This window comes from Dipodomys ordii, unplaced genomic scaffold, assembly GCF_000151885.1.
Source record: "Dipodomys ordii isolate 6190 unplaced genomic scaffold, Dord_2.0 Scaffold119, whole genome shotgun sequence".
NCBI lineage: Eukaryota > Metazoa > Chordata > Mammalia > Rodentia > Heteromyidae > Dipodomys > Dipodomys ordii.
This window is the reverse complement of record NW_012267335.1, coordinates 2,020,712-2,034,256: the sequence shown is the minus strand read 5'-3', so window position 1 is coordinate 2,034,256 and position 13,545 is coordinate 2,020,712. Positions and strand designations below refer to the sequence as shown.

Genomic DNA, 13,545 nt, shown 5'->3' with positions numbered 1-13,545 from the left:
AACTCAGGGCCTGGGTTCTGTCCTTTAGCTTTTATGCCCACAGCTGGTGTGTTACCAACTGAACCACAGCTCTATTTCTGGTTTGTTGTTTGTTTGTTTGTTTTGGTTAACTGGAGGTAAGAGTTTCATGAACATTTCTGCTCAGGTTGGGTTCAAACTGTGATCTTAGATCTCAACCTCCTGAATAGCTAGGATTACAGGCATAAGCCACCAACTCTGGGCTTGAAAATCTTTCTTGACAGTATGAAGAGATTTGGAAAATACACAGAGACTCATAGTCATTTTGCCCATTCCTTGTTCAAATGTATTCACAAAGTTTATCTTCCTTGTAACTGTCTTTACGTCAGAAATTATTAAGTTTATGTTGCCAAGAATTGTTCCTCACTGGGAAATGAACTTTTATCATTTATCAAGATTTCCATGGGATATTAGGAGTTATCAATAATTTAAAAATGGGCTCGGAAATTTAAGAAGAAAAACTATTTTTTTAACCTTTTAAACTTAACCTGTAATTCTTTAAAGATATTTAAATTCAGCCTCCAAATAAAAAAATGCTAAGGTTCTAAAAAAAATCATGTGGTCTAAATTAATTTTGGAGAATTTTTTTCAATACAGTTGAATCTGTTGAAATAAAGAAAATTTCAACTGGGATTTTTCAAAAGGTTGCCAATATCTACCAAAAAATGAGCTGTACTTCTAATCAGGAAATAATATAGAAAATGAATGAATCTGAAATGCATAATTTTACATAGACACATATATAGATAAGTTGTGATATTATCTTAGTTATTCAGGATGCATTTAGCCATCAAAATTTATTAAAACTTCATCAAGAAGGAAATCTCAAATCACCAATGTATTCCACAATTACTATAAGCTAACCAATTTAAATGTGAAGAGGATAATGACATTAACTTTTAACTTAAAGCCCTCCTCTGTAGTATGATTTTCAAATATTCTCTTCGTTTGGAATTTATTTAAATTGAATTCATCTATCATTACCAGTCCAGCTACATTTTTTTAAAGTTTTCTGCAATAATGGCGCTGTGGCTCAAGCAGTAGAGTGCTCGCCTTGAGCTGAAGAGCTGAGGAACAGCGCCCAAGCCCAAAGTTCAAGCCCCACGACCGACAAAAAAATAAAGTTTTCTGCAACAATTACTTCTTAAAATAGCTGAGTTTTAATTAGGCTTGGGACATTACTCATCTGGCTATAATATGTACAGTTCATAGTTAGTGAAGCCATATACCTGAACATCAGTAAAAATGCTCTCAGAGTTCTTCGTCCAAAAGAACCTTTCATCTCTAACAAAACCTTTCATTTACAGTTTTACAGTAATCTGGAACAAGTGCCCTTTTTGTATTATGTAGATACAAAAAGAATGGTCACTCATAGAGAATAAGCACTGAATCAGCATACTTTAGTTGCTAAGCCTGAATCAGATTTTTTTTCCTTTAATGGATGTCCACAGTTACATATTAAAAAAAAAAAACAAAAACAAAACCCTGCAGAGCTTGGACTAACTAGATCTAGACTTTAGCTGAACGCTGACTCTCCCACATCATATAAGCATTTGCAATAGGTTGTCCCAATTAATCTTCATCACAGTTCTATAGTTTAGAGACTATCATTATTTTATTTCTTATTCACAATGGCTCTCTTGTTAGAATGATATTTAATAAAAGACTGAAACCCAGATACTCCGACTCCAAAAAAACCATACTATGATACATAGCTATAAACATTAAGAACACATTTTATTTATCCTTATGTTCTTCAATTTAAAGATTCATGAAAAACTATAACACCATGCCTCGGGAATAACAAAATCAAGATTTGTAATTTAGAATTTCCTTTCTGTAAAAGAAGGCCTTGTCTAATTCAAACTCAATCACAACTGTTCCCAAGCTTTCATACCATCTCACTCCGCGGAGATTATTTATTCTTCCTTCAAATACTTCAAGACAGTTATACACCCCTCATCTGCAGAAAGTGCTAGCTGTCCATCTCTTCTTCTGTAGTAACAGAAATCTTGTTTCTAGCTCTGGCAAATATCAACATTTCCTAATCTTTTCAGTGGCTACATGTGATCATCTGACTACATTCTATATTAGTGTAAGTGTGCTCCTGGAATTCCAAAAATGAGACTTAAAAAAAACAGGTTTAGCTTTTAGGGAGTGCTTCTATTCTTCCCCCAATACTTTGCTATCTAAATGTTTTGCTGGAGTTCCAGCAGCTATCTTGGACCAGGAGGTTAACTTGAGGAAGGGAGCTGGATTCTATGGATGGTAGCAAAAGAGACAGAAATCTCTGCCCATTCGAGACCATCAAGTCACTACATACTTGGTCAGCCTCCATTTGGATTGTCTGTAACGGAAAAATAAACTTTTTTTCTTGTATAAGTGACTATTACTTGTGTGTGTGGGGGGGTTCTGTTATAGAATCTGAATCTAATTCTTAATGGTACAGTTCAGAGCCAAAGATAATTCACAACCCAACAGTTGTGGTATCAATGTTGAAAAGGAAAGATCAGAAATAGAAATTGTTTTTACATCACTGGGGCAAAACATGTTTGATCGGAGCAAAACACGTCTGGTCATAGTTTTCAGTCATAAACTCTCTTTGGTAATTTTCAACTCTAGGGAAGAACAAAGGCGGTGTGGGGGAGAACTGGAAAGGGAAATGGGAAAGGATACCTGTGCCCCTCTGTCACTGTTCATGCTGTTCCTCCCTGGTCCCTACTGCTGCCTAAGCCCTTCATGCACCAGGGCCCAGCTCAGAAGTCCCTTCTGTCAGACCAGGGGATGTGATGGATACGATCACCCTAGAAGAGAGTTTGTTAATGTTGCCTTCTATTTCTCCTGCTGTAGGTCACTTCCATGGACCAGTGGGACTACCTCCCATTTCTCTGTACCCTTCATAGAAACTATAAAACTATGTGACGCAGGAGGTTAGTGAGTACTTTCGATTGATTAACTGAACTAAGGAAAACCAGAAAGGAAAAGAGAGCAGAAGACAAAACAGAAGAATGCACAATTAAGAAGGGGAGGTGGCAGGGAGGGAGTGTGGGAAAAAAACAAGGGAAGGGGTAACAATGTTCGATAAGAAATGTACTCATTACCTTACTGTGTAACGGTAACTGCTCTGTATATCACCTTTACAATAAAATTAAATTTAAAAAAAAGGGGGAGGCACCAAAAAATGTGGAAGAACCCCTAGATTGGACTAGGGGTATACATCTGTGACAGAGCACTTGACTAGCACCTGACTAGCAAGGGACTGGGTTCCAGCGCCAGCGACCACTGGGCCTGCTAGGCAAAGATCATGAGAGTCTTCAACAATCAGAACAAATTCAAACTCCCTTCAGTGAGGCAGTTCTCCAATGAAGAAGAGCTTGTATTTTGTTTCAGTCTCTTGGATAATTATCTCAGTTTTGTTTTCTCAGTTACCACTGGTATTTTCAAGAGTAAGAGACTCAACTGAAAAAGTCATGCTTTGTAGTATTTACATATGATTCCAAACTGTATAAAGAACTGACTTCTAGCAGAATCAAACTATTAGTCTGTTAAACTATTAGGGCAATTTAAGAATAATCCTGGAACTTGTGACACAGTGACTGAACAAAGTATTAAGAATCTAAACTAAGTAACCTGAGAAATTATTTTAAAATAGATTTTAATACTTCTCTTCTAAACCAAAAAGAAAAAAACCACAGCCTCTTTAAACCCAGGACATACTCTAGTCATATATTTTACAGGAAGCTACATCATTAAAAGTCCTATAAGGCAACAACCATGAAAAGCTGTGTAGCACTTGGCAGAATTAACACTGAGTAATGGTATGTTTAAAGCCTTAACTACAATTAAGTACATATAATACAGTAATAAGGGACAATATAAAGAACATTTTAAGCACACATAATTGATATTTTATGTATACATGAACAAGTTTGTACCCCACTGGCTTTATTCTCATCCATAAATCACTAAATTACCTATCACTCAATGAGTTACATGTCAAAAAATATAATATTCTAATTTATTTTCATGAATTTAGCCAACTTGTAGGATAAAAACTATATTAATAGGAAAGAGTTCCTTTCTCACTCAAAACACAAATCATGTATTTGTGATATCACATCTATATAAAAGTGATGATTAAAAACTAACATCCTTATATTGGTTCTGCTTTTAAAGGATGAACTGCTTTTAAATCTGTTTACATATAATTTATAATGGACACTTCTAAAAACACGGCGTTTTCTTGCAAATTACTCATTAATTATTCTTAGAGCAATGTTGTGTTTTGTTGTTTTTTTTTTTCTAAAGAACTCTTACTGGTATAAAAGTAGCTTCTCTGACAGTGAATTGTACAAAATAAATGACATGTCAACATGAACATTAGGTGCCCTTTGTGGACATCTGGGTCAGGTTACTTTTTCAAATCCCTAGTCCCATGATACAAAATAATAATAATCTAAAAGACCTCATTAAAGGATCAATATATTGACAAAACCTCTATAAGGAGACGCATAGTGTTTTAATTGATTGTTCGAATCCATTAAATGGAATATTAAACCCAAGCCTCTAAACTATATAAGAGAACATTTGAACATTTGCTGTACTCATTAGCCAGTATCCCAAAAGATGTGATTCCAGACACATGAAAGGATTCAGAAACTTTTACATTTAACCAAAGAGTTAAAAAAAAAAAAAGCAAGAACTTTTATAAACTCTTGCATCCAAATATCACAACAAAAGTTAGAATGGACAAAGGTAAATGATCGTTACTTACCAAAAAACTTCCAAAGGCTGAATTAAATATCGCAGCTGCCTAGAGAGAAAATAAATGGAGGAAAAACTCACTGAAAGTAAATAAGCAAAGGAAGAGCAAAGGTTCTCATTCTCCCTTCCCCCACTATTCAAAAACCTTAAAACACCAGCCTTACAGAGAAAAGTTAGTCACTGCTTTACAGAAATTGCCAGTGGCCTGGAGTTTACTAGAATAGATGAGGTGCAGCCTAGGAATTCATAAATAACAGGTCTCCCGTGCAGGCAGAAGGCTTTGCCAAGAGGTTCTGTCTGACAGGCCCCAAAGAATCATCACCAACAGTAAATCAAAACCTTGTTGGTATTGATTTTGCTGCTAGACCTAGAACAATCAGAGGTTGATTTATTCACCAAAAAAAAAAAATTCATATGATTGAGAGGAAGAAAAAGAGAATTGCCAGACAACATGAATTGCTCCCCATCAGCGAGCGTAAGTTCTGGGAACTCTAACCAGGTGAGATCGGTGGTTCCCATACAACATGTGTTAGCAATCTAACCAAGCAGTTAGGATCAGAAGACCTATCGCCATACCAGTGCTTCTAAGGTAGTAGCCAGCAAGTGCAGCTTCCATCTGATACTCAAAAATGAAATAAAATAACAAAAGGAATATTTGACTTTGTGCTTACCTAACTATCGATGAAAACACATAGCAGATGTATTACAGCTGTGCACTTTAAATCAATCACCACATTCCATGACCGCCACAGTCCTGACAGCTTCTCATAGTACCCAAAAACAGAGAAAAAAAAATGTACCACATCCAATTTGATGAAAGAAATGAGAGGGAGAAGAACAAAAAGAGAAGAAAGAAACGCCAAAAGCAGGAGTAGAGAACCCATATTTCCATCTTCAGCAAATCCAGAGCAGAATTAAATTAGTCATGCACATGAGAAGCCATGCTGTGGTAGTAAGGAGGATGTCAGTTTCGCAAGTTTGAATAAAGTCCAAGCCAGGCGAAGAGCTGTAGCAGAACAGCCTTCTGCTCAGAAGAGGATGTAGTAATGAGAGTGAATGGGTAATGAGATCCCTGGCTCCAGAGAGCTTGGCTCTCCTCTTCCAGTTCATCATTAATTCAAAGCTCTGATAATTTCATTAGATTTCTCCTTTGCTGGCCCTATCAATAAAAGATGGCACTGGACCACAGCTCCTGTGTGGCATAAACACAAGCACAGGCACAGACCAGGGAAACCTTTGCTTTCCAACAGGGACGATGGCATCTGGTGTTCTGTGTGGTACTGGGAAAGGTGGGAGAAAAGGACTCAGCTAAATAAAACATTACAGATGACAACTGTAAACTATAGCAACATATTTAATACATCTTCCTGGAATTTCATAGTGGATGCTTTTAGGAAAGTTGTATGTGAGGTGGAGGGGGAATGAAAGGGCAGAACTACTAAATGAGCTGTGGAGAGATCAACAGGGATGCCTTTCTTCCTTTAAAAAAAATGCACTTTCTTCCCAACAGTCTTTATAGGTCTCTACTTTGTGCTCAAAATGGATACATTCTTCTTTTTAGTAGAGGAATGAGGCCTTCCCTCTGAGCTACTCCCCTCCAAATTCATTGCCTTTGGTGCATCTCACAAACCATATACTAATAGATACAGAAGTCAAAGAAAAGTTACCTATTAACTGCTACTCCTGAAGCCAAATGGTCACACCTGCACTCTGTCCTGTTCCTTCCCTTAGTCCAACTCTAAGCACTGTCTTTTATGGGAGTGGACTGTCCCTCTGCACCTCCTGACACAGTGCAGGTTCTGGTAGTGAGAGAGTTTAGTTTCAGTACCAAAGACACTGCAGGTCAACTCATGCTTGCTTGTTTCCTGAGAGTGGTGACGGGTTGGAATTCTCTCAGCTCAGTTCTATCCTCTCATGCAGCAGACAGACAGTTTTTGGTGAAATGGATGATTATGATTCTGAGTGAATTCAGACAGAGAATCAAGGCTCTTGGGCTTGACAGCAGCAAACTAACCCCATTATTTATTTGGAGATATTGAGCAAGTTTAATAATAATGTATCAGTTTCTTCATAACCTACTTGATATAAAGGTAATCAAAAACAAAATAGCCAGAAGTGGGCGCTGGTGGCTCAGGCCTGTAATCCTAGCTACTAAGGAGGTTGAGATCTGAGTATCTCAGCTGAAAGCCAGCCCAGGCAGGAAAGTCCATGAGACTCATATCTCCAATTAAGTCCAGAAAACTGGGAGTGGAGCTATGACTAACTCAAGTAATAGAGCTCTATCCTTGAGTGAAAAAAGTCAAGGACCACACCCATGCCCTGAGATCAACACCCAAGACTGGGGAAAAAAAAACAGCTGTGCATAGGTGACTCAGGCCTGTAGTCTTTGCTACGCAGGAGGTTGAGATCTGAGGACTGTGGTTTAAAGCCAGACTGGGTAAGAAAAGTCTGTGAAACTCTTATCCAATAATTAACCACCACAAAGCCAGAGGTGGAGCTGTGGCTTAACTGATAGGGCAGTAGACTTGAGAGCAAAAAAGTTCAGGGACAGGTACTCAGGCTCTGTGCTTAAGTCTAGGACCAGCATGCACACACACACAAGATTTTCAAAAGTAAAGAAAGTTAAACAAGTCAAAACTGTAAACATAGTAAAAGCAACTATTTCTATTGCTGAATGGCTCAAAATAGTATGAAGTTCTACTTCATTGAGGCATGAAATGCACACCACCGTGTAGTTCTGGTGTACTGCGCCTGTGCTGTGTTCTGGAGTTAAATAAGTAAGCCTCGTCCCTTTTTAAGATGCATTTCAAATACATGACACTGCGGGATCTTACCCACATCTTCTCTTATGACATTAGATAAAAAAAAAAAATCCTAATCCTGGTCTTATTCCTTTCCTTATGAGTCTAGTAAATAGAAAATAAAATTCAGAAAAAAAATAAAATTCAGCATTTATGCCAAGCATGAATGATTGATGGCAAGTTAATTTATGAAACTCTGGGCTTTTGGCTGTTGACTACTCTGATTCCCAGTCAAAGTGCATGGAAATGTTTATCAAAATGATAAACTGGGATATTTATGGTTGTCTCAGAATTTCTAATGATGTTCAAAGCTAAGAAAAAGGGTGACAAAATAACAGTGGAATAACTCAGGACTGATACAAAGGATGCTGAAGCGGGGCTACTGCATCCTTCACCTGAAGGGTTCTTTAAAAAAAAAAAAAAAAAAGATCCTGGCATTCTTTAGCTCTGGGCGGCAGTCAGGGACAGGAAGAGGGTAGAGTGAAGTGGAGACAGGTACTTGCTTCCTGACACAGACCACATTGCTAGGGTAAAGAGAGAGGGTGGGAATTAGACAAAATATTCAATTCTGTAAAGGGGAAAAGTCTAACATTTCCATATAAACCAACCCCTGCCAAAAGAAAACAAATGCCTTGGGGACTGTCTTTGTACTTGACTCATTCTGAAAGACTGGGCCTATAATGAGATTCCAGCAGAAACAGGCAGAAGGAATGGGTGGAGGGAGGTGTATAGATGTACTCTTAGAAGAACCCTGTCCAGAAACTGTCCAGCAGAGAGTGCTTGCCGCCACTTGAGATAAGACACTTAACAGAAGAAAAGATTTATTTTGGCTCAGGTTCCAGAGCCTTCAGTTGGCTTTTGTGCTTTGGGGCCTGTAGCAAGGCAAAAACATCATGGCGGAAAGCACACAGGAGACTCCACTACCCAGCTGCCCAGTGCTCATGTCAGCGTGGCCAGGACCCAAAGAGAGAGGATGTATGGAAGCAAATGCTAAACTTCTCTTTCAGGTCAGTTTGATGCCCAAGACAAAACTCAGATACAACCACACTTACTGAAGAGAAGCTTGCTATCAAAGAGAGAAAATGAAATTTGACACTTAGAGATGTCAAATTCTCACCTAGGGGTGAGAAAGGAGAAGCAACTGGCCTGACCAAGATACACTAAAGGAAACAACTAAACAAAAAATACTGCATAGATGAAAGACATGGGTGAGCCGGGCGCCGGTGGCTCATGCCTGTAATCCTAGCTACTCAGGAGGCTGAGATCTGAGGATCACAGTTCAAAGCCCGGGCAGTAAAGTCCATGAGACTCTGATCTCCAATAAACCACTAGAAAACTGGAAGTGGTGCTGTGGCTCAAGTGGTGGAACACTCACCTTGAGCTGAAGAGCTGATGGACAGCGCCCAGGCCCAGAGTTCAAGCCCCACAACTGACAAAAAGAAAGAAAGAAAGAAAAGAAGAAGACCTGGGTGAGCAAGACAAACCTTACAACTTCCAGAAGAACAGATGGAGCCACCTTCATGCTTTCAGGAAAGAAAGTCATTTTTCAAATAAGACGATACCAAAAGTTCACATGAGGAAGGAAAATCTGAGGGTTACTCTGGCCAATGAGGGATACATGAAGGTAAGGTGACTTGGGGGTTAGTTTCTCTTACTGCCCCCATTTCTTTTTCCTGCCTAGAGCAATGCAAGCTAGTCTGCATCTGTAAAGCAAGGCACAGACAGCCACTCCAACATCACTGATAAATGCCAGCATCACCAACCTCCAGGCACCTCAGTATAAGAGAAATAAGCCCTTGATTGTTCATGCTACTTGTAGTTTGCTTTTCTATTACTTGAAGCCTAACTGGCACAATCATGTTCCTGACAGGAGAGAAAACAATCAAGGACTAGCCAGGCAGATTGCATGAGCCCTGGTGCTTCTTCTCAGATATAAATTTGAGTCAGCATACTAAGTTTTATTTTGTCCAGTCTCTGTCTCCCACTGCCTATCGCATCACTGCAAAATAAGGAAGAGAAAACTGATGATTGGTCATGAAGATCAGAAACCAGAGATACATGGCTTTACTCTTGGCCACATTCCACAAGTATGTGAATTCAGCCTCTGATCAAGCAAATCTGATTCACAGGAAAATTTAGTAATATTTATTTCCTCTGTAAGCATAAGTTCATTCTGGAAAACACATAAAGGTGAAAGTAACGGGCTGAATTCCCATCTTCGGTCTCCATGCATTCAAAATGGGACAAACCACTTGTAAATAAAAAGGTATTTTTTAGAGCCCAATACAAAGGTTTAAAAAAAGCAGAAAAGTTATCTGTTTTGCAACCTATACTACTATTTATATTAACAATTTAATAGCTGGTTTTACCCATTCACTACTTAACCACCAGTTTTCATCCCATACATCTCACAGTGAGTTACACACTTGCATATTACAATGAAGTATTATTGAATTAGACAATAGAAAGAGAAATCTAAAGGATAGTCATTAAAATGTGAGTTTAGGCACTGAGCTCATCACAAAAGAAGGAAATGTCATTTGATCTCATTAATGTATATCGCTGGACTTTTTTTAAGCAGTGATGACTGGAAAAGTACAGTATTGCTTTTGAAACCATTACTGACCATGTCTTTTCAACAAAGAAATATACATGCAGACTATGGTACTCTCAACATGGTATTCACCAATTTAAAGAAAGACTAAACTTCAAGGCAATTTAATTTTTTGTAAAAACATAACAGGGATTAACAGAATTATAAATATATAAGTATATATAATATTTTATACATCTTCCATTTAAAATGTTTGACATTCCTGCTGCTTTTCTGAGAACAAGTTATATTTCTTGCCGATTTTTCCAAGTCCATTTCATGATACCACAGTGGAAAGAAAACTATTTAATATCTTTAATCTTGGGGTGAATGGGGTTGCTATTGTTGTCTGCAACTATTCATCTCAATTCAGACAAGGAAAAAGATATATATCCAAGTTACTGTTTCTGGGTGCTAAATTGAATCAGGTGTCCTCTCCTCTTAAGAAAATTAAGTTGCTTTTGTGCAAGAGTGTTTTAATGAGAACAGAGCCGGCCGACAGTGATAAATGGCAAATGACGCCGCAGAGAGCACGTAAGCAGGACAATATGTGCATGTTACAGTCTTACAGCCTATTTTTCACTGACTATTCTGAATGACTTCGCTGTTTCTTAAGGGGCCTATTAATCTCAAATTTAGTTATTACACAACGTTTATTTGAACATATATTCTGTGGATGATGACAGTTAATAAAGGAAATCTTTCACAAGCTGTATTTTTACATATTGTTCCAACAGCAGTTCCCACTCTTCTGATGCTCTTGATGGAATAACCGACATTGTGCTGAAGCCTTTTGGGTTTTTTTTTTTGGAAAAAAAGGCACATATATTCAGATTCCTTTCTAAGCACATAGGGACTCTTAAATAACCGTTAAAATGCGTACCAAAAAAAAATCCGAGCCCAAAAATGGCACATCTTAACTATTCGACAAAAATCGTTTAATGTGGTCTAAGGCAAACCAGCCACCTTTTAACACTTTTAAAGCTCTGGTGCCTAATAGGTCATCTACATTTTCACTATATGCACAAGAGCAAAGGAGGGAAAACAAAATCAATTTTCTTGAGGTGCAAAAAGAATCAAATAACACGGTGGCTCTGCTTTTCTCTTTGGTGTACTTTTTGTGGGTTTTTCCCCCCATAAGAAGCATGTACTTGAAGTAGTAGAGAATCTGTATTTCTTATTTCTAGAAGTTCAGTAAGCTTAGAAGAATTACTTTTACACTTTCCTAAAAAAAAATATTATCAGTTCAAAATCAATCCATCCATTCAGACTGTGGCTCTGGTGCAAGGAGAAACTGTTACTTAAGCTGAAACTGTTTCACAGTAATAAAACCAATGGATATTAATAGGGGCTACTTAGACTACTACTTAGACAAGACTTTTAAATTCCCTTTGTCACTAAGATGAATAAAGACTGAACCACTCGCCTTTGATTTTGCCATTCTGAAATCCCAGTCTTCAAAGGCAGTCAATTTCAATGAAATCGGAATATTCAAGTGGAAGGGATGTTTAGCTACTATGACAGTCTTTTTATAATCAAGAAACGAAACTCCAGAGAGGTAAAAAGGTCTTTCTTAAGGTCATGTTGGATGTAGCAAAGCCAGGACAGACAGCATCTCCTCACAATGCCTGCATCCCCTGAGCCCCCTCTTTTATAGCCACATTTCTACTCCATATATTAAAACACATATTCATAGATACATAATAGAAAAATAAGCAGATATCCACATACTAATCTTGGCTGTTAGATTCTGAATACTTTTTTCTCTTCCTGTTTTCCCTTGATTTTCAAGGATTTTGCACTGATTATATATCCTACAGGAAAAACGTCATACAGTAAGTGTTAGATACTGGAACTTGAGGCTCTCTTCAGTTTTTAGACAAACCTAGAGTAATATTGTGCACAAAATTAGGAGCTCAATCAATGTCCCACAGAAAACTGAATGAATTCAGGACAATACCAGGAAGAAACTACCTAAAGAATCTTCACTACACAAGCATAGACAAATCACAGCAATAAACAGACGGTATAACTCAGGAAGATAAGATCAAGTCTTAATATCAAGTGCACAGGCTTGATTTACGTATAGCTTTTTAAGTTCACGTAAATACCTTAGATGAAGCTGAACAAAACTTCGTACTTGGAATTACATTTATGCCAATTTCTTAATATTTCTGTTTTTGCTCAATCTTTTTGAGTTTCCTGTCTCTTCTGAAAAGGAATAAAGCAATACTCTTCTAATTATGCACTCACTCAACACAAATTTATTAGGCAAATTAGTAAACCAAGCCCTTGGAAGAGAAATACAAATAGCATGTAACAGGGTAGGGCTAGAAGACAGACATTATACTAGCTTAACACAAGATCAATGACTGCTATCAAAGAAATACAGCAGCCTAGCAATTAGCTATTAAAATGTCTGTTAGAATTGGCATTTTCAGTATCTCTTTGTGAGACACAACTAGCACTTCTCGGATCAATTAATGGAAGTTCTGTTTAATGCCAACACAAGAACTAAGCTCTCAGCACACCAAGATAGCAATGGGCAGGAATCCCCCTAACACTTTGTTTAGAAGTGCATCCACAAAACAGAAGTGACAAGATCTGTCAAAGCATCTCATGTTTCTTACAGACTTTAGATTCTAACTACCTCACTCTTGTTATTTTTGCTCTTTTCCAGCCATTAGGTCTGGGAATCTCAGAGCTTCTTAAGAGGGCAGTGGATCAATCCCTCAGCAATAACTCTCTCATCAGCTTTTCATTAGCAATAAAATAGCTTTGCTACCATCTTCTGGGAAATAACTTACCGTACAGTCACAGCTCTGCAATGGATTTCTCCAGACCATCAAATCAAGGTATTTTTCTCAGAAAGGGTGACACTGACATTACTAACAATTAGTGCCTGTCTATCCCATTCCTCCTGTCTGCAGAATCTGAGGCTGCATAATTACTTTTAGAATTTTAGACTTAAAAATCTATGTGCTAGGTCACATTTGTCACTAGTAAATCCGTCCTTTCTCTGATTTGACTTTGCGTGTGAGATTTTTTAGTCATGCTAGGTCCCCTGAGAAATTTTAAAAAGAGCTGTGTTATTGGCATTACGAGTACTAAGCTAGTAAATGTTGAACAACTGGCTCTTGGGATGAGGCGGGAACAGAAGTTTGGGGTATCTTTGGTGTTCAGTGGAAATTCTCCCAACCCCTGCCAATTCCTAGCTACAAACTTGATATTCTATCAAGATGGAAAAGATGGTGTCATTCCAAAAGTACAAGAAACTAGAAAAAGGAGTGAATTAAACACAAAATAAGCACAGGAAAGGGGGGGACCAAGATGGCGACGGGGCAGTAGGGAAACGCCACAGCTCTCTCC

At 38.0% G+C, this 13,545-nt stretch overlaps 1 protein-coding gene across 1 annotated transcript in view; it reads right to left on the bottom strand.

Annotated features, from left to right (window-relative positions):
* The window catches only part of Slc10a7 (solute carrier family 10, member 7), a 170,397-nt gene that overhangs the window by 106,701 nt on the left and 50,151 nt on the right, over nt 1-13,545 (bottom strand). The window contains exon 5 of the mRNA XM_013029562.1: nt 4,793-4,831. Within this exon, the coding sequence (XP_012885016.1) occupies nt 4,793-4,831 (39 nt within the window). The remainder of the gene's footprint in view (nt 1-4,792; nt 4,832-13,545) is intronic.